General features: G+C 33.8%; 1 protein-coding gene across 1 annotated transcript in view; it reads right to left on the reverse strand.

Annotated features, from left to right (window-relative positions):
• The window catches only part of VEGFC (vascular endothelial growth factor C), a 156,439-nt gene that overhangs the window by 15,915 nt on the left and 118,855 nt on the right, over positions 1 to 21,669 (reverse strand). Inside the window, exon 4 of the mRNA XM_051966965.1 lies at positions 12,600 to 12,751. Coding sequence (XP_051822925.1) covers positions 12,600 to 12,751 — 152 coding nt within the window. The remainder of the gene's footprint in view (positions 1 to 12,599; positions 12,752 to 21,669) is intronic.

The raw sequence follows: 21,669 nt of genomic DNA on the forward strand, positions 1-21,669 counted from the left end.
GTGAAGATGCTTGCTCAGGTTCACTTAGCATCTGAAGCATGATTCAATTCCAGGTCTTTTTCATGACAAATTCAATACCGTCTCCCCATGCCATACTGCCTCAGAGAAGACAAAGAATAGGAGAATAGGATGAAATCAAAGAATAATTGCCAGGAAAATTAGGAATATTAATGTGTGAACAAGAAAAACATAGTACAGTCAGAACCATAAGTCATTTTTAGAATGACATTTCAAAATTGCTGAAGAGTTTTTATATTAGCCTATTGGTAATAGGGAACCACTGAAAGTGTTTAAACTTGGTTAGATATTGAAAAAGTCACTTAGCTTCTTTAGCCCTTTGTTTTCTTAATTCCTGGGCTATTAAATATGGAGTAAAGTCACTCAATTTTATCAACTGAGTTCACTATAAAATTTGGTAATATGATCTCAGCTGAGGCCTCCCTACTACATTATAATCCTGATTCTCTAATTGGCTATTTTAGTCCTTTTTCTCCCACCCTGTGTTTGTTTCCAAACACTCATACTTTTCTCAAGCTATGTATGCTACCTTCTTCCTGCTTTTTTTCATCAGAGGACCTCCCCAGCTGCTTTACTGAAAGCATTGAAGTCATCTGTTGGAATCTCTCTCTTCCCCCCCCCCCCCAGTTCTATGCTTGAAATAACTAAGAAATCAACCCGCTACCTCTCCCTGCTCCCAATAATCTCCTTCATTCTCAGAGGAAGAGATATCACCTGCACCTCTATTGTTGGATAACTGTCCCTCCCCCTCTACTTAAATTTTTTTTTATATATTTAATTGTACCTAGGGCTCTGTCCCAGGCCCTTTCATCTTCTCTCTATATACTTTCTCTTTGATAATCTCATCAGTTTCCATGGTTCAACTTTCATTTTCAAGAGTAGGGAAAGTGGTCATATCCACAAGATATAATTAATAATTGCCAATAACTATTTCACTCTCCTATGGAGTCAGCCTTAAAATAAACTAAGATAGCCTATGAAAAAGATAATGTACCATTCAGTCTTTGTATTCATCAAACATCAGTGCCTACCATAGTATCTGGTGTATATCTGTTTATTAAACAGTTAGTTCTTGAAGTGCATATGACATTGAATAAGGCAATTAAAAAAAAAAGTAAAACAGACATACCCTGGCCATTTAAAAGGTTTTTTGTTTGTTTGTTTTTTAGGGAGATAATCAAGGTTAAGTGACTTTCCTAGGATCACACAGCTAGTAAATGTCAAATGTCAATCTGAACTCAGGTCTTCCTGACTCCAGGCTCTATCCATTGTACCACTTAGCTGGCCCCATTTAGAAAAAATAATCCAAATGAATATTTTATTTTTCATTGAGCGCTACCTACTTTGTTTCCTTGTTATTTTCTTATGATTTATTAGCTGATGATTAACACTTATCTTTCCTTTACTACTTTTAAGGTGGTAGAATTTAGGCAATATAGAGGCAGTGAGATTTTTTTTCCCCCTAAATATCTAAATAAAAGTGCCTTAGAGTTTGAAATTTCTATATGGACAGTGATTTTGGGAAACTCAAATTGTTTAATTCAAATCAATAAGCATTTATTAAACAACTACTTTATTTAAGGCACTGTATAGTAGGGAGTGAAAATAACCAAAACAATCCCTCCCATCAACAAAAACTATTCGTATGTTTTTTTATTTTTATTTTTTAGCAGGGACATAATAGATACTTAATAAATGCTCATTGGATCTGATTAGATGATTTCTATAAAGTATTGTTCAGTCATTAAGTTGTGTCTGACTCTATGATCCAGTGGACCATGGCATGCCAATACAGTCCATGGGGTTTTCCTGTCAAACTCCTTGGAGCAGTTATGACATTTGTTTCTCAGGATTAACACAACTGGAGGTTAAGTGACTTGTCCAGGGTCATACAACTAATTAGAAAGTGTCTAAGGCTACATTTGAATTCAAGTTTTGTTGACTTCAGGCCCAGAACTCAATCCTCTGAGTCACCTAGTTGCCCTGACTTCATGACACATTTACATGTGGCTAAAAACAACAACAACAAATCAGTAAATAGCCCAACCTCTAGTGATGAGACTTTTAAAAGTAAGTTAACTGATACTCTAATTACAGATATAGTTGACTGAGTCCATATGTGAAAACTATGCAGAAGTGATATGAACAGGGCCTAGGGCAAAGCCAGGACAAAGTTTGATTAACTGAATTCAGGGAGCTTAGAGATCATTATGTTAAATATAAGAGGGGATGGAGACCTGATAGTTCTGAAGGAATCAATGCACTGGCATTCTGTGCCTGGCTAACACTCCAAAGGACATTTTGAACTGAATCTGGCAGAATATCTAAACATAAACTGGACAGACCGAATGTCTCAGCTCCCGATTATCTGTGGCCAGGAAATGTACACATTTAACAGGCAGCAGGATTACCACATTCATGTTTGCTCCTTTGCATTTTACTGAAATCTGTTTTGCAGTTCCATTTTTATTACCTGGCTCCTTTTTATAAAACCTTTTAAAAAAAACCCTTTAAATTAAAAAGGAAGAAAGGGAAACTAGTTGGTGCAGTGGATAGAGCACCAGCCCTGAAGTCAGGAGGACCTGAGTTCAAATCTGACCTCAGATACTTAATACTTCCTAGTTGGGTGACCCTGGGCAGGTCACTTAAATACAATTGCTTCAGCAAAAAAAAAAAAAAAAAAAAAAAAAAAAAGGAAAAAGGAAACTTAAAAATTGAAAGATGTCTGCCTCCCCCCCCCCCAAAAAACAAAACAAAACAAAACAAAAAACAACAACTAAGGAGAGTGAAGCTCCTAAGCATTTGGGCTGAGTGTCTGTTACAGATTAACAGTCCAAAAACACTTAGGTCCCATGTTCCATGTCAGAGTTGCCCGATCTATAAATTCATTCTTTGTTCTTTAGTAAAAAGAGATGTGTTCTCATAAGGATGAAATTTTCCTCAATAAACTCTACTAGTTGTAACTTCTCATAAGCAAACACATTTTATATAGTGTTACAGCAAACATTACTGACATTTTTACAAAAGAATTACAAGATTGTAAATACAACAAACAAGTCCTCAAGCTAGATTTAGCCTTTTGTTTCTCCTTTTCTACCACTTTCTTTGCCACCACATGTTCCAGTTTGACAGTGACCGATATGTTTATGATCAGGTTGAAAGAGCATAAACCTAATTGATTCATTTTCTCATCCTCTGAATGTTGGTTGTCTGACTTTTCCTGACAGTGATCATCACCTTCCACGGATTCTCAGTGCCCAGATAATAAAGTCCAACTCTTAACTTTCAAGACCTTCCACAATTAGGAGCTAATGACCAGTTTTTGTTCTGCTATCCCAAGTGAACACTTTTTTATTTTAAAATTTAGCTAGTCTACTTATATCTATGATCACAACACACTAATTTTTTGCCTTTGAACTCATATTTATTTCCATAAAATACAAAATATAGTTACTAAGCACTTTCATTCTCCTTTTCACTTCACTTTCTCTTCATTTCACTTTTCATTGACTTTTTAATTCTTTGAAATCTTCCTTCTCTATTACTACCTTTGCATTATAAATGTCTCAATCCATAGGATTTCATTCACCCATGAACTCAAGAATTTATTGTCCTGTAATCCATTTGACTTTACTGTAGGTGTTCAGATTTTTTTGGGATATGCCAGTAAGTCACAACTTTTACATCATATATATATATATATATATATATATATATATATATTTACATACACACACACACACACACACACACACACATATATTTTTATTTAGAATGTTTGTTACATCACATCATATTAAACTATCACCTCAACTGATTATAGAACATTGTTGTATGTGTAGTCGATGCTGAACACATATTTTCTGAATGGATAGACATACTGTTCCACTGAATTTTCGAGGGATAATTATCTGAAAATGCTATATCTCCCAATTTTCTTCCTTCCTTTCTTTTTTTTTTTGCAAGACATTTGGGGTTATTTGGCCAGGATCATATAGCTAGTAAGTGTTGAGTCTGGGGCCAAATTTGTACTAAAGTCTTCACCTGAGTTCAGGGTTACTATTCTATCCATTGTACCATATAAGGTGTCACTCCCTTTTTTCTTCATATAATTTTTATTTCAGAAAAATATAAAAGTAATGTCAACTTATGCATAAAAAGTCATGAATAGTATTCCTCATAATAGTTTTCAGACTGTGCCTAGCATAGAGAAATGAGTTGTTCCCATTCAACATTAAAGAAAATTTGATTTGTCAGTCCTTTTGTATCTTTGATCTGTATGACCTTTTAGATGCCAAAAGTATTAGAACATTCAAGAGTAAGAACTTTTATCACCATCGATTTAAACCTAGAAGTGACCTTGGAATCATACTCAACAATATCTTTTTTTTTTTTTAAACAGGTATAGAAACTGAGTTCGGAAAGTTAAGTTGCCCAAAGTCACAGTGAAACTGATTTGAATCCAAGTCCTCTATATCTAAGCCAAGTGCTCTTTCTACTAAATCATTATTTGACATTGTTGATCACCCCTTTTTTCTTGATACTCACTTCTCAGTCTGTCATTGAATCTTGTTCCAGTCACCCCGACTAATGGTGTGTATCTCCCAAGTCTCTTTCCTTAGTCATCTTCTTCTCCCTTTATACTACTTCATCTGGTAACTCAAAAGCTCCAATAGATTCAAATATCATCTCTCTAAGATGATGATTCTCAGATCTACTTAATCCGTCCTATATTTTCTCCTGACCCCCATGATTGTATTTCTAATTGCTTATTGGATGTCTCAAACTGGATGTCTGATGGACTTTATAAATTTAATATGACAAAATCGGACAAAAACCTCCTCTTCTGCCTCCTGAAATTCTCTATTACTATCGAGTAGCATATCCATCCTCCCAGGCTCAGAATTTGGGTACCATCCTCTACTCACTTTCTCTCAGCCCTCCTCTTCTGTCCTACTTTATTTAAGGCACTGTATAGTAGGGAGTGAAAATAACCAAAACAATCCCTCCCATCAACAAAAACTATTCGTATGTTTTTTTATTTTTATTTTTTAGCAGGGACATAATAGATACTTAATAAATGCTCATTGGATCTGATTAGATGATTTCTATAAAGTATTGTTCAGTCATTAAGTTGTGTCTGACTCTATGATCCAGTGGACCATGGCATGCCAATACAGTCCATGGGGTTTTCCTGTCAAACTCCTTGGAGCAGTTATGACATTTGTTTCTCAGGATTAACACAACTGGAGGTTAAGTGACTTGTCCAGGGTCATACAACTAATTAGAAAGTGTCTAAGGCTACATTTGAATTCAAGTTTTGTTGACTTCAGGCCCAGAACTCAATCCTCTGAGTCACCTAGTTGCCCTGACTTCATGACACATTTACATGTGGCTAAAAACAACAACAACAAATCAGTAAATAGCCCAACCTCTAGTGATGAGACTTTTAAAAGTAAGTTAACTGATACTCTAATTACAGATATAGTTGACTGAGTCCATATGTGAAAACTATGCAGAAGTGATATGAACAGGGCCTAGGGCAAAGCCAGGACAAAGTTTGATTAACTGAATTCAGGGGAGCTTAGAGATCATTATGTTAAATATAAGAGGGGATGGGAGACCTGATAGTTCTGAAGGAATCAATGCACTGGCATTCTGTGCCTGGCTAACACTCCAAAGGACATTTTGAACTGAATCTGGCAGAATATCTAAACATAAACTGGACAGACCGAATGTCTCAGCTCCCGATTATCTGTGGCCAGGAAATGTACACATTTAACAGGCAGCAGGATTACCACATTCATGTTTGCTCCTTTGCATTTTACTGAAATCTGTTTTGCAGTTCCATTTTTATTACCTGGCTCCTTTTTATAAAACCTTTTAAAAAAAACCCTTTAAATTAAAAAGGAAGAAAGGGAAACTAGTTGGTGCAGTGGATAGAGCACCAGCCCTGAAGTCAGGAGGACCTGAGTTCAAATCTGACCTCAGATACTTAATACTTCCTAGTTGGGTGACCCTGGGCAGGTCACTTAAATACAATTGCTTCAGCAAAAAAAAAAAAAAAAAAAAAAAAAAAGGAAAAAGGAAACTTAAAAATTGAAAGATGTCTGCCTCCCCCCCCCCCAAAAAACAAAACAAAACAAAACAAAAAACAACAACTAAGGGAGAGTGAAGCTCCTAAGCATTTGGGCTGAGTGTCTGTTACAGATTAACAGTCCAAAAACACTTAGGTCCCATGTTCCATGTCAGAGTTGCCCGATCTATAAATTCATTCTTTGTTCTTTAGTAAAAAGAGATGTGTTCTCATAAGGATGAAATTTTCCTCAATAAACTCTACTAGTTGTAACTTCTCATAAGCAAACACATTTTATATAGTGTTACAGCAAACATTACTGACATTTTTACAAAAGAATTACAAGATTGTAAATACAACAAACAAGTCCTCAAGCTAGATTTAGCCTTTTGTTTCTCCTTTTCTACCACTTTCTTTGCCACCACATGTTCCAGTTTGACAGTGACCGATATGTTTATGATCAGGTTGAAAGAGCATAAACCTAATTGATTCATTTTCTCATCCTCTGAATGTTGGTTGTCTGACTTTTCCTGACAGTGATCATCACCTTCACGGATTCTCAGTGCCCAGATAATAAAGTCCAACTCTTAACTTTCAAGACCTTCCACAATTAGGAGCTAATGACCAGTTTTTGTTCTGCTATCCCAAGTGAACACTTTTTTATTTTAAAATTTAGCTAGTCTACTTATATCTATGATCACAACACACTAATTTTTTGCCTTTGAACTCATATTTATTTCCATAAAATACAAAATATAGTTACTAAGCACTTTCATTCTCCTTTTCACTTCACTTTCTCTTCATTTCACTTTTCATTGACTTTTTAATTCTTTGAAATCTTCCTTCTCTATTACTACCTTTGCATTATAAATGTCTCAATCCATAGGATTTCATTCACCCATGAACTCAAGAATTTATTGTCCTGTAATCCATTTGACTTTACTGTAGGTGTTCAGATTTTTTTGGGATATGCCAGTAAGTCACAACTTTTACATCATATATATATATATATATATATATATATATATTTACATACACACACACACACACACACACACACACATATATTTTTATTTAGAATGTTTGTTACATCACATCATATTAAACTATCACCTCAACTGATTATAGAACATTGTTGTATGTGTAGTCGATGCTGAACACATATTTTCTGAATGGATAGACATACTGTTCCACTGAATTTTCGAGGGATAATTATCTGAAAATGCTATATCTCCCAATTTTCTTCCTTCCTTTCTTTTTTTTTTTGCAAGACATTTGGGGTTATTTGGCCAGGATCATATAGCTAGTAAGTGTTGAGTCTGGGGCCAAATTTGTACTAAAGTCTTCACCTGAGTTCAGGGTTACTATTCTATCCATTGTACCATATAAGGTGTCACTCCCTTTTTTCTTCATATAATTTTTATTTCAGAAAAATATAAAAGTAATGTCAACTTATGCATAAAAAGTCATGAATAGTATTCCTCATAATAGTTTTCAGACTGTGCCTAGCATAGAGAAATGAGTTGTTCCCATTCAACATTAAAGAAAATTTGATTTGTCAGTCCTTTTGTATCTTTGATCTGTATGACCTTTTAGATGCCAAAAGTATTAGAACATTCAAGAGTAAGAACTTTTATCACCATCGATTTAAACCTAGAAGTGACCTTGGAATCATACTCAACAATATCTTTTTTTTTTTTTAAACAGGTATAGAAACTGAGTTCGGAAAGTTAAGTTGCCCAAAGTCACAGTGAAACTGATTTGAATCCAAGTCCTCTATATCTAAGCCAAGTGCTCTTTCTACTAAATCATTATTTGACATTGTTGATCACCCCTTTTTTCTTGATACTCACTTCTCAGTCTGTCATTGAATCTTGTTCCAGTCACCCCGACTAATGGTGTGTATCTCCCAAGTCTCTTTCCTTAGTCATCTTCTTCTCCCTTTATACTACTTCATCTGGTAACTCAAAAGCTCCAATAGATTCAAATATCATCTCTCTAAGATGATGATTCTCAGATCTACTTAATCCGTCCTATATTTTCTCCTGACCCCCATGATTGTATTTCTAATTGCTTATTGGATGTCTCAAACTGGATGTCTGATGGACTTTATAAATTTAATATGACAAAATCGGACAAAAACCTCCTCTTCTGCCTCCTGAAATTCTCTATTACTATCGAGTAGCATATCCATCCTCCCAGGCTCAGAATTTGGGTACCATCCTCTACTCACTTTCTCTCAGCCCTCCTCTTCTGTCCTCCTATTCTGTTGCCAAGGAGACCTGTCAACACCTTTGTGACTCCTCTTGTCTGACTCTGTCACTACCCTGGTATGGTGCCAGTCCTCATCATTTCACTGCTCTCTGGAGCAATGACATGCTGGTTAGTCTCCCTGCCACAAGTTTCTTTCACTCCAGTTCATCTTTTACTCATTTGTCAAATTAACCTTTTCTAAACCACAGATCTGATCATGTCATCCTTCTCCCCTCTCCCACCCAATAAATTCCATTGGTTTCATATTTCTTCCAGGATTAAGTAGAAAATCCTTTGGCATTCAAAGCCCTTTTCTGGCCCCATTTTATCTTTTTAGTTTTCTTAGATATTCTTTCCCTCTTTTCCCCACATATGCTGGAATCAAATAATATGTGCTTCCATGCTGTTCCTCAAGTTAGATACTCTATTTCCCAATTTGAAGTTCTTTCTCTGGCTGTCCCCTAAGCCTTTCTCTCCATTGTAGTATCCTAGATTCCTTCAAATCCCAGCTGAAATAGAAGAAATTCAAGATCTCCTTCAGTATTTGTTTCTGCCCTCTATTATCTTGTTTGTCCTTATATGTCTTATTTATGCACAATTGTTTTCATATTATTTCTTTCATTAGGATGTAAGCTCTTAGTAGATAGGAATTGTTTTTGCCTTTGTTTCTTCAGTGATTAATTCATTGCCTGCCACATAATAGATATCGAACAAATGCTTATTGATTGACACTAGACTATCTTCCTGAACACTTCAAATTACAGATATTGTTTATATAAGTAGTAGAGTAGATAGATTACTGGGCTTGAAAACATTTTCCTGAGATCAAATCTGACCCCAGACACTAATTGTATGACCCCAGGCAAGTCATTCAATCCTATTTGCTTCAGTTTCCTCAATTGTAAAATGAGCTGAGAAAAAAAAAAAAGGAAAATCACTCTAGTTATTGCCAGGAAAACCCCAAATGGGATCACAAAGTATTGGAATGACTAAATGACAATTTTTTTATTGGTTATCTCAATAGATGCAGAAAAAGCATTTGATAAAATCCAACAACCATTCCATTAAAAACACGAGAGTTTAGAAATAAATGGACTTTTCCTTAAAATAGTCAGTAGCATTTATTTAAAACCATCAGCAAGCATCACATGTAATGGGGATAAACTAGAATCATGCCCAATAAGATCAGGGGTGAAACAAGGTTGCCTACTATAACCATGACTTTTCAATACTGTATCAGAAATGCTAGCTTCAGGAATAAAAATTGAGAAAGAGATTAAAGGAATTAGAGTAGGAAACCAAATTATTGCTCTTTGCAGATGATATGATGGTATACTTACAGAACCCAGAGATTCTACTAAAAAGCTATTAGAAATAACCCACAACTTCAGCAAAGCTGCAGGATACAAAATAAATCCACATAAATCATCAGCATTCTTATACATCACTAACAAAATCCAACAGCAAGAGATACAAAGAGAAATTCCATTTAAAATAACTTGATAATATAAAATATTTGGTAATTTATCTGCTAAGGGAAAGTTGGGAATTATATAAGCAAAACTACAAAACGCTTTCCACACAAAGTCAGATCTAAGCAATTGGAAAAATATAAAGTGCTCTTGGATAAGTCAAGCAAATATAAAGATGACAATACACCCTAAACTAATCTATTTATTTAGTGCTATACTAATCAAGCCCCCAAGAAACTATTTTATTAAACTAGAAAAAATAACAACAACATTCATCTGGAAGAACAAAAGGTCAAGAATTTCAAAAGAATTAATGAAGAGAAAAGCAAATGACAGTGGCCTAGCTGTACCAGATCTAAAACTATATTATAAGGCAGCGGTCATCAAAACCATTTGGTACTGGCTAAGAAATAGACTAGTTGATCAGTGGAATAGGTTAGGCTCATACAACAAAACAGCCAATGACTATAACAACCTAATATTTGACAAACCAAAAAGCCCCACCTTTTGAGATAAGAATTCACTATTTGACAAAAACTGCTGGGAAAATCGGAAACTACTATGGTAGAAAGTAGACATAGACCCACACCTAACACCGTATACCAAGATAAGATCAAAATGGGTTCATAATCTAGACATAAAGAATGATACTATAAATAAATTAGATCATAGGATAATTTACCTCTCAGACCTGTGGAGAAGGAAGGAATTTGTGACCAAAGAAGAACTAGAAATCATTACTGGTCATAAAATAGATAATTTTGATTATATTAAGTTAAAAAGTTTTTGTACAAACAAAACTAATGCAGGCAACATTAGAAAGGAAGCAATACACTGGGAAAACATTTTTACATCCAAAGGATCTGATAAAGGCCTTGTTTCTAAAATATATAGAGAATTGACTCAAATTTGTAATAGTTCAAGCCATTCTCCAATTGATAAATGGTCAAAGGATATGAATAGACAATTTTCAGATGAAGAAATTGAAACTATTTGTAGCCATACGAAAAGGTGCTCCAAATCACTACTGATCAGAGAAATACAAATCAAGACAACGTTTAGATATCATTACACACCTGTCAGATTGGCTAAGATGACAGGAAAAGATAATGACTAATGATGGAGGGAATGTGGGAAAACTGGACACTGATACATTGTTGGTGGAACTGTGAATGGATCCAACCATTCTGGAGAGCAGTTTGGAACTATGCTTAAAAAGTTATCAAACTATACATACCCTTTGATCCAGCAATGTTTCTATTGGGATTATATCCCAAAGAGATATTAAAAGAGGGAAAGGGATCCACATTGCAAAAATGTTTGTAGCAGTCCTTTTCATAATGGCAAGAAACTAGAAACTAAGTGGATGCCCATCAACTGGAGAATAGCTGAATAAATTGTGGTATATAAATGTTATGGAATATTATTGTTCTGTAGGAAATGACCAGCAGGATGATTTCAGAAAGGCTTGGAGAGAACTACATGAACTGATGCAAAGTAAAATAAGCAGAACCAGGAGATCATTATACACAGCAACAACAAGACTATATGATGATTAATTCTGATGGACATGGCTCTCTTCAACATTGTGATGTTTTGGATCAGTTCCACTTGTGCAGTGATGAAAAGAACCATCTACACCCAGAGAGAGAACCCTGGGAACAGAGAATGGAACACAGCATAGCATTCTCACTCTTTCTGTTATTGTTTGCTTGCATTTTGTTTCTTTTTTCTCAGTTTTTTTTTTCTTCCTTCTTGATCTGATTTTTCTTGCATAACTGGATAGCTGTGTGAATATGTATACACATATTGGATCTGGCATGTATTTCGGCATATTTGGCATGTATTGGACTGCCTGAGGGGGGGGGAGGGGATGGAGGAAGAAGGAGAAAATTTGTGGCAGGAGGTTATGCAGGGGTCAATGTTGGAAAAATTATTCATGCATATGCTTTGTGAATGAAAAGCTTTAATAAATTTTTTGTTGTAATATATAATTTTAATTGAGTTATGTAAACTTGCATCCTATACATCTAATTTATAAATATGAATGCTTTGTATTTATGTCCTTTTTTTTGTTCATGTGTACATTTCTTTAGTGCCTGTAAATGGTGGAGAACTAAATGTTATCCACAATTGGGGGAGGGGAGAGAGAAGAGATGACATGTCAATGGTATATATATATATATATATATATATAACTGATAATGAGTAATGACTATATTCTCAAGATATAAATCTACTTTTAGACTCTTGTATCTGACCTTGGAGCATAAGCACTGCCATTTGTGAAACCATCAAAAATATGGGTTTGGAAAAATAGAAATGAGAGGCTATGGTTCTTTTTTTCATTTAAAATTATCTATATATATTGCTCAATATGCATGTGTATATGGATAAGAATATGTGATCTAGATATCTAATTTTACAAAAATAGGAAATGTAATAGAAATAGGAAAACTTTTAAATACAAGCAAAATTATTTCATTTCCTCTATAGAGAAGTGATCCTCAGTTCATAGGGAATATGCCAAGAGAATGCAAATTCCAGCAGATCCTACAAATCTGGAAAGATTTTAATAATAAGTCTAGCAAAAATATATATATATATATATATATATAGCTATATTATTACTTTGATTATGCTTTCATAGTATCCTGTACATTTGACTTTACCTTAGCTTTGTATAGTAAGTGAATAGGATACTAGCTTCATTGTTATTTTTTAGATTGTTTCACATTGGTGGCATAGGATTCAGAAACAAAGATTCAGTTAATACTCACTGTGACTGTGTTGCTGGCAGGGAACGTCTAATAATTGAATGAACTTGTCTATAAACATCCAGTTTAGACATGCATCGGCAGGAGGTGTGATTGGCAAAACTGATGGTAACTGGCTTGGGGCCATGAGAGAGAGGCACTGTAATCTCAAACAACTACAAAGAAAGGGGGGAAAAACAGCAGCAATTATATAGATTCTGTTAACAAATGTTAATAAAAATCCAGTATTTTGTTTTTATTAAATATGCATATATAGATTATATAAGAACATTTTACTTTTTTGCCATCTTTAACTCATTATAGAGAATATTTCATATCTTTTTAATAGTAAAAACAATATGGACCTTATATTAGAATAAGCAAATGTTCAATACTTTTAAAGAAACCTTTTAAAAAGTATTACAAATACATCTATCTTAGTCACAAAGTTATGAATTTAACACAGAACTAATGGGTTTAACTTAAGACACCTAATATAATTTGAGTATGTAGGTTTTGTAACAGAGGTTTCATTCATATTACACTTTAAAAAATTGGGGAAAAAAAAGAGAATGCAATGAATGCTTACTAATAGGCATTACTAATGAGCAGCCATTGACAATTTAATGGAAAGAGATTTTAGTTATAATGAACAAGATTAAGTTGAATATGAGACAAATCATTTTATTTCATGCTGAGGGCAGAGATTTATAAAATGATCCTGGCTATAACAAGTCTGTTTTGGATTTTCTATTCATGAAAAATTCCAATTTTTTTCCCTCTAATAATATTTATTTCTTATGAAACATACAAATAAGAAAATATTTCAATGGAATAATGTTGATTTGAAATTTCAGAGATTTTAAATATAATTTCCAAAAGAATAATAATATTGTGAAAATGAAATGAAGTGTTAAATGACTGATGAGCTTAGATTTAAAAATTTTAAGTATAATTTGGCTGCATTTTCACATTATTATGTTTTTTATTAAGATAAGGGAAATATCATTAGAACTTCCGTGCCCTCCAATCTCTTGCTATGATTTCAAAGTTTTAGGTGAGATTTAGTTTGGAAGACAGATTTAGGGATGGGGTTGCATTAATCATTGCTACTCCTGCAATAGTATGAGCAAAACTGGTTAACCTATAACCAATTTCTTATTTTCATTCCTAAGCCAAATCTCATGACTAGATATATGTGTACACACACACCAACACACACACATACATGTATAAACAAACAAATATATATATAAATATCAATGTATACATTTTATGTTTGTATATATAATATATAATATATACACATATACATATAGAAATTTTCCCAAGATCTTTGTATATGTGTATTTTACATACATATGTATTGATATATGTTGTGTATGTGTATGTTACATACATATATATTGATATATGTAGAGAAACTCTGAAAAGGTGTACTTGAATCTCAGACCACAGAGTATTTACGGCTAATTACCTATTCGATATGCTAGATGGTGCAGTGGATAGAGCACCAGCCCTGAAGTCAGGAGGATCTGAGTTCAAATCTAGTATCAGACACTTAGCACTTCCTAGCCAAGTGACCCTAACCTCTCTCTCTCAGCCCTTTAATCCTTGCCTATGATTATCTCACCACCACACATTCAGCAAGCACCAATGGTGAGGAGAGCCATCACATCACCAACTCATCTAAATATATGTAGATAGAGGAAATATCTCACATAGAATAGGTAATTAGCCTTAAGTATTCTGTGGTCTCAGATTCAAGTACACCTTTTCAGAATTTCAGCCCTCTACAGCTATATCTAAATCTGTATATGGACACACACACACACACACACACACACACACACACATTTTGGAGCAGTCAAACCTATGATTTCATTAATATAGAAAACTTAAACTGTGGTGATCTTTTGTTGAAACTCCCTCTACTGATTTCTATCAGTAATTCTATGTAATATAGTTTTAGAGAGTTGCAAGGATAGAGACAGGTTTTTGAATCTTGATCTTCCTCAGTCTGAGACCAATTATACCATGCATTTAAAATGTAATTTCAAATTTTTGTCTTTACAAAATATATATAAACATATTATGATAGGAATTGGACTTATGATTTTATGCTATTTGGAATTTCCAGATAAGGAAAAATGTTATTCTTCCCTGTAATAAAGGGATTTAAAGAATTGTCTAGGCCATTGAGAGGAAAAGGAACTTGCCCAGGTATACAATTGGCTACCATGTGTCAGAAGTAGGATTTGAACTCCAACTTCGGGGCTCTGTAACCAGCCCTCTACTCGATATTATTGTTCATTCATTTTAGTCTTGTTTGACTCTTCACAATCCCATTTGGGATTATCTTAACAAAGATATTAGAATACTTGGCCATTTTCTTCTCCAGGTCATTTTTCAGATGAAGAAATTGAGACAGGATTAAGCAATTAGCTCAGGGTCACAGAGCTAATAAATACTAAAGATTGGATTTGAACATGGGTCTTTAATGACTTAAATATAATTTATATATGTATTAAAATAAATTTTATTTAGCTACTGTAAACATTCTATTGCTACTATTTTTCTGGATCATTTGTGTATGTGTGTGTGTGTGTGTGTATGTGTGTAAAAATATTATTATGCAGAATGAGGCAGATATAAGACTATGCTAATAAAGATCACTAGTACTAGAGTTAAAAAGATCTGAATTAAAATCCTGTTCAAACACTTACTAGCTGTGTGATCTTGAGCAAGTCATTTAACCTCTATCTGCCTCAGTTTCCATATCTATAAAATGACAACAATACCTAATTCCCAGTGTTTTTTAAGTGTCAGATGAGATAATATTTGTAAAGTGCTTGGTACACAATGAGTAGCATGTTTTCTTCCTTCTACAGAGCAATTCCATCTCATATAAACCATTTCATAAGGGAGATCATACATCTGAGAGAACTAAAGTGACAGCAAGAATAGAACAAATTATGGCATTTCTGTGATGTCTAAAGTTTATGTGCATTATGTGCATTCCCTTACCTGAGTGTCACAAAAATGTTGTGAGATAGTTCCAAAAATTATGGTTATTTCTGTTCTATATGTAAGAAAAATTGAAACTAAGAAAAATCAAGTGATTTAATAAGTGCCAGAGGTATAATCTCAAGCCAAATCTTTCTGTCTCCAAGTCCAGTTTTGCAATTATAACTGTTCATGGAGTACAATTCTAATTCTATTCATCAGGAGAAGAAGATCAAATAAGTGAAAATGTTTTGAGAAATCTGCTACTTGATTATACATATTTGTTTTTCTTTTTTTTTTCTTTCTTTCCTTTTTTTCTAATGGGTAGGAGCAAAATACATAGATTTTTGTCATCTGAAAAAATAAAGAAGAGCAGGTGTTACATGTATGAAATACTGTGGTCTCTGGATTATTTATTTCATTTAATTGTTTTTAGCTTGTTACAAGAGACTTCTCAAAAAGTGGGAGAAATCTATAAATGATTAAAACATAAAAACAAAACAGTAAAAAATTGATATTAGGTCATGATTATTCAGTCATATTAGATGCTTTGCATTCAGTGGAAAAGAGAAGATACAATGGTAGATGATTCTCTGGGCACATAATGCCTTGAGCAGAGGTGATCACCAGCTTTATATTCATTTCCTTTCCACAAAGGCCTATTTTGTCGATTTCATTTATTGCCAGAAGAGTCTTTGGGTTTTCAAAAACAATGCCAATATACTCCAAACTCTGGCAAGTTTGATCAAGATAGAAACATTTTGAGCAAAGAGTCAGTGTCTTTCAGTTGAAAAACAAATTAATTCCTCAGACTCATGATCAGAAAGTAACCACCAGGTTGTCATCATGACATGTAACTAGCTGCAAAGGTATTGATGGGTTTTAAACTGTATCAAATGAACAAAATACCATACTAATGAATTATGCATCTCAGGATATCAAATCAATTACTTTTAAAATTCAAATTAATCTTTCAGTATTTTGAGAGGTAAGAAAAAAAGGGGGAAATAAAAGATTTGATTTTTGCTAATGAAAAGAGATAAGAAAGGAATCTCCTTCATCTATTTAGAGTAAATAAAAGGAAATGTAAAAAAAAAAAAAAAAAAAGCAAAATAAAGAGCAAATCTCTGCCATGAAAGAAAGAAATCTGCTACATCTGCTCAACAAATACATTAATTCAACAAATATTTGTAAACAAAGGTATTTTGATATATAAGTGCTCTCTCTGCATAGCACACATATACACAGAGAAATAGGTATATGTGTATACATACACATTTTTCTTTCTGCATATATGCATGTATATATAGTCTCTGGGGAGAATAGCAAGCAAAATAATACAGGAAAAAGAACCTCAAGATGTATAAAATGTAACACTTGCTATTTCAGTAAGGTTCTTTTATAAGTACTTGTATAAAAGCTTTAAATAGTATAAAAGAAGAAAGAAGACATCTCAACACAAAGACAAAACAGAAAAACATAAAATAACAGATAAAGGAAATAGTTGCAAGGGTAATTAGGGAACTAAGTTTGTTTGTATGATGTTCATGGAATAAAGACTGCAAACATTCAGAGAAAGTGGATTCACTTTGAATACAGCTTATATTCTCTATTTTTAAAATAGCTTTATCTTATTTTTTTGCCTATAGACTTCGTCACTTGAAATATGTTTTTAACCGTACATCATTCTGTACTGTTAAAATTGTGGAGTGTTCTTAGGAGTTATGTAGGGTAGGTGTTTAACTCATGGTTCTTGAATTACTCATTGAGCTAGACTGGTCATCTCCTATGATGTTTTCTCACATGCTAACAAACACAGCCCTGAGATTTAGTTCCAGTGCATGAGCAAAATACTTTCAATTAAAAGTTGGAACCAGATAATTAACAGCTGGCCCCCATGGCACCTTACTAAAGCAAATGCTATTTCCTGACCTGCGAAAAATAATCAGATTTGTATAGTAAGAACAGAAAGAATAGCATGAAAATTAGATAAGTTTTGCAATCTATGTATCCTAGGTATCCTATGAGGATGTGCAAGATAATCATTTAGGGAAGTCAGAAGCAAATAGCTGAACTTCTATTTATAGTCACTTGTGCTTTAAAAAGAAATTAATTTTTCATAATATATAATGTATTGATTGACAATGTCACTTTGTTGTTTTTATTCAGTTGTTTCAGTCACATCTGATTCTTCATGATCCCATTTAGAGCTTTCTTGGCTGGCAAAGATACTTTCTGCAGCTCATTTTATACATATGGAAACTAAGGCAAACAGGGTTAAGTGACTTTCCTAGAGACACAGCTAGTAAATGTCTGAGGCCAGATTTGAATTCACAAAAAATGAGTCTTCCTGATTCCAGGCCCAGCACTATGTCCATTGTACCAACACTATCACCAATTCAACTCATGTCAAAAGGCTGACTAACATAGTATGCCAGGAATCCTGAGGGAGGAGTAGGAGCTAAATAACATAGAGGATTTGACTATGGAACCTTGATATAGTTTTTGTCTTTCAGCAGAATGCAAGTCCAAATGGGATCACAAAGAATTACCACTGAAAAGGACTCAGCAATAACAAAAATGTAAATGTATAATTCTAAGGAAAATATGTTTCAAGTAAGGATTCCTGTTTAAAAATACCTATCTGTTTACAATTATTGGAAATGCTTCCTTTGAGAATTGCAGTTCTACCTGGCTAGTGACTCAAGTATGAAGTAAATTTCTTTCTCATTGTGATAAATAAGAAACATCCTTCTCCCGTGTCTCATTGTGACATGGAGCTGATCACACTGGATCTCAAAACTACTGGCAATTGAGAACAAACTCTACTAGTTCCTACTAAATTAGAATGTTTGATGGGTTTGGAAATATCTATCCATTGACCAAGACCTGGCCTAAGATCAAGAGCTCATAAGGAGACTTATTTTTTTTTCTAATCACAATAAGTCATCAATGCTATTTCATATATACTTAGAGGACTTATGATCAGCATTCATAGAAAGAAGATTGACCTTGTTGAAAAAATGAAACCAAAATGTACTACTTCTTTAATAACTTTTTAATTGGTATGAAAGGCTTATTCAATGTTCATTAAATATTTTTCCTTCTCTCACATCAATCATTACTTTCGGTAGCTGTCGTTTACTCACTCTCATAGAAAAAAAAGAAAACTTCACTCTCTCTTTCCCCTCCTTTACTTTTCATTTTTAACTTCCCTTTTCCTATAAATATGTGCCAAATGCTGTTTGGCAGAAGCATCTGAATTGAGAAATTTCTTTCTAGTTCATAACTGAAATACTTACGGAGTCAGTAAAAATATTGAGCCAAAAGAAGAAAAGATAATTATTTTTAGAAATGAATAAGTCATTTCCCTGGAACCATACCTGTTTACTAAGAAACAGAAAAGAACCAATATTATGATCTAATCCCCAAATTTTTAACTACCATTATATTCAGCATAGTGAATATAAATATATGTATATATTACAATACATATCTATTCACTTATCCCCTTCTCTATCGACCTATCTATTGACATTTAACTATACACCATACTGTGATGACTTTAGGCGGACATCTATAGGAGCTAGATTAATGTAAAAGAAATGGTACAGAGTTGGAAGTAAAGCAACCTTATTCATGTGCCAGTTATCTTTCCAATTAGCTGTGTGTCTATGGGCAGTGACTTTCTTGTCTCTGGGAATTTCTTGCCTCCTCTGTAATATAAGGATAGTTGACTAGCTAAGATGTTCATTAATGCTCCTTCTAGAACTAATGTTCTATGATATTTTTATTTTGGGTTTTTTTTCTGTAGGGATTTATTTCCTTTTGACGAATAAATACATATAAAGCAAAACCCTATTTGAAAAAATGGTAACATCAACATCAAAAATAACAGTGACTGGAAGTGAAAAAAGCCCAACTATATTTCTTTGTTAAAAGAAGTAATGAAATAATTTTTTTGCTCAATTTTACATGAGAGATGAAGAGTAAAGGCAGCTACAATAGATTCAATGTTAAGGTGAGGGGCTAGAAGCTGACCGGTGGTCAGGATTAAGAGGTGGGAGAGTTTCCTGAGAAGACCTGAAGAACTGAAACATCATAGCAATCTAATCTGAAACAGTAGCAAATAGTCTTATGCAATCCTATAGCCTCAAAATGCAATAGATATTATTAATAATGATCTTTGTTCCATTGTTTCAATTATGCCCACCTCTTCATGACCGAGTTTCCTTGGCAAAGATAATGGAGTTCTTTGCTATTTTCTTCTCCAGCTCATTTTACAGATTGAGGAAAGTGAGAAAGAGTGAAGTAACTTGCCCAGAGTCACACACTGTGACTGAGTAAGTGTCTGAGGCTAGTTTTGAACTTAAAAAAGATGCGTTTTCCTGACTCCAAGTTGGGCACTCTAACTCCTGTGCCACTTAGCTGCCCTGTTGAAATGATACTGTTATCAAAAAAGGGTGAAAATTGGGAAATCAGGAAAATTTGGCTTTTCAACATTGAGAAGTTTGACTTTGTATAAATTAGTTCCCCACTCTCTCTGATTTTCAAGTTCCACATCTATAAAAAAGAGGGAGTTGGACTAGTCTCTGAAGTCAGTCCCTCTCCTCTCCTATCCTTTCCTCTCCTCTCTCTTTCTGGCAATTAGGATTAAGTGACCTGCCCAGAGTCACAGAGCCAGGAAGTTTTAAGTGTTTGAGGTCATATTTGAATCCAGGCCCTCCTGATTTCAGGGCTGGTGCTCTATCCACTACACTAACTAGCTGCCCCTGATCTCTGAAGTCTCTTAAAGCTCAGATGTACTGTGTTTTTATTATTATGTTAAGTCTAATAATGATGTTAAGTATTCCTGCCCTACTATAATGCTTTAATATAGCATTGAGTTCCTTGGGTCTTCTAAAACTATTTCAGTACTGCACAAGCTTTGGCAAGATCTATTTAAGTTGGAATGGTTGCATTTATGGGCAAGCCAGTGGATTAGATGTATATATTCAAGGCTCAATGTAGCTATATTAAGGAAGATAACTAGGCAACATTACCTTCTTTGTGACACAACTCTTTGGCCACAACAATTCACAAATTTTGTTTGTTTTTTGTAAAGGTGAGAATTTGCTACAATCTTTTTTTTTGCAGAGGGAATGAATGACATGCTTACAGATGCTTGAAGAGTGGAAGCAAGTATACCTACTGTTAAAAAGCATACACACACATATATGTGGATCTAGATATATATTCAATAAGAAATGGTTCCAATTCAAAAATTCTAAAAATGTAAATAGTTAAGTCTTAGTCAAATGTAAAAATTTCCATTTTTTTTCAGAATACCTCATTCCCAGAATATTTCAGCTATCTAGAAAAAATATTGTACTCATTATACATATATTGTATAACTGATTCTGAAACACTTTAGATTCAAATTAACCAGACTGTAGAAAGCAGTTGATAAAATTTGTGCTTGCAAAAACCTACAGAATAGAACTTATTCTTGATTCTTTTGTTATTGATTATATAGATATTTGCAAAATTAATTTGTATGTAAATATATTCATAGTTTTCTATGGAAATTATTAGATTGATGATGTAGTCTTTGCAAAGAGATCCCTTTTATTAAAATATGAAATATGGCATTTTGGAAAAGACATAGTTGCAATTAGAAGACCTAACTTGAGTTGCAGTTTTACCATTCTTGACTTATATGAAACTAAGAAATATAGTTTGGTTTGGTGGATAGAGAGTTAGCCTCAGAGTCAGGAGGCCTTGGGTTCAAGTTCCTTTCTGAAAAAAAAATTGGTTTGTAACCATGGGCAAGTCACTTAACCTCTCACTGTGCTGGGCTGTTCTCTAAACCTACAAATTATAGAGTAAGTATTAATCTGCTTTAGTAAATTCTGTTACTTCATCAAGTCTTCCCTATTTCAATGACATTCCAAATTAGGTCTAAAAAACAGAAGCCAAAATTAATTTGGAATTCCCTCAGTTGCGGCTGAATATTTTACACACAATGAATCCAGACAAACTATTTCATAGACATCAACAACAACAACAACAAAATCACACTATTCACTTGAATTCCTTAAAGAAACCA

This window comes from Antechinus flavipes, chromosome 6, assembly GCF_016432865.1.
Source record: "Antechinus flavipes isolate AdamAnt ecotype Samford, QLD, Australia chromosome 6, AdamAnt_v2, whole genome shotgun sequence".
In the NCBI taxonomy this organism is placed as follows: domain Eukaryota; kingdom Metazoa; phylum Chordata; class Mammalia; order Dasyuromorphia; family Dasyuridae; genus Antechinus; species Antechinus flavipes.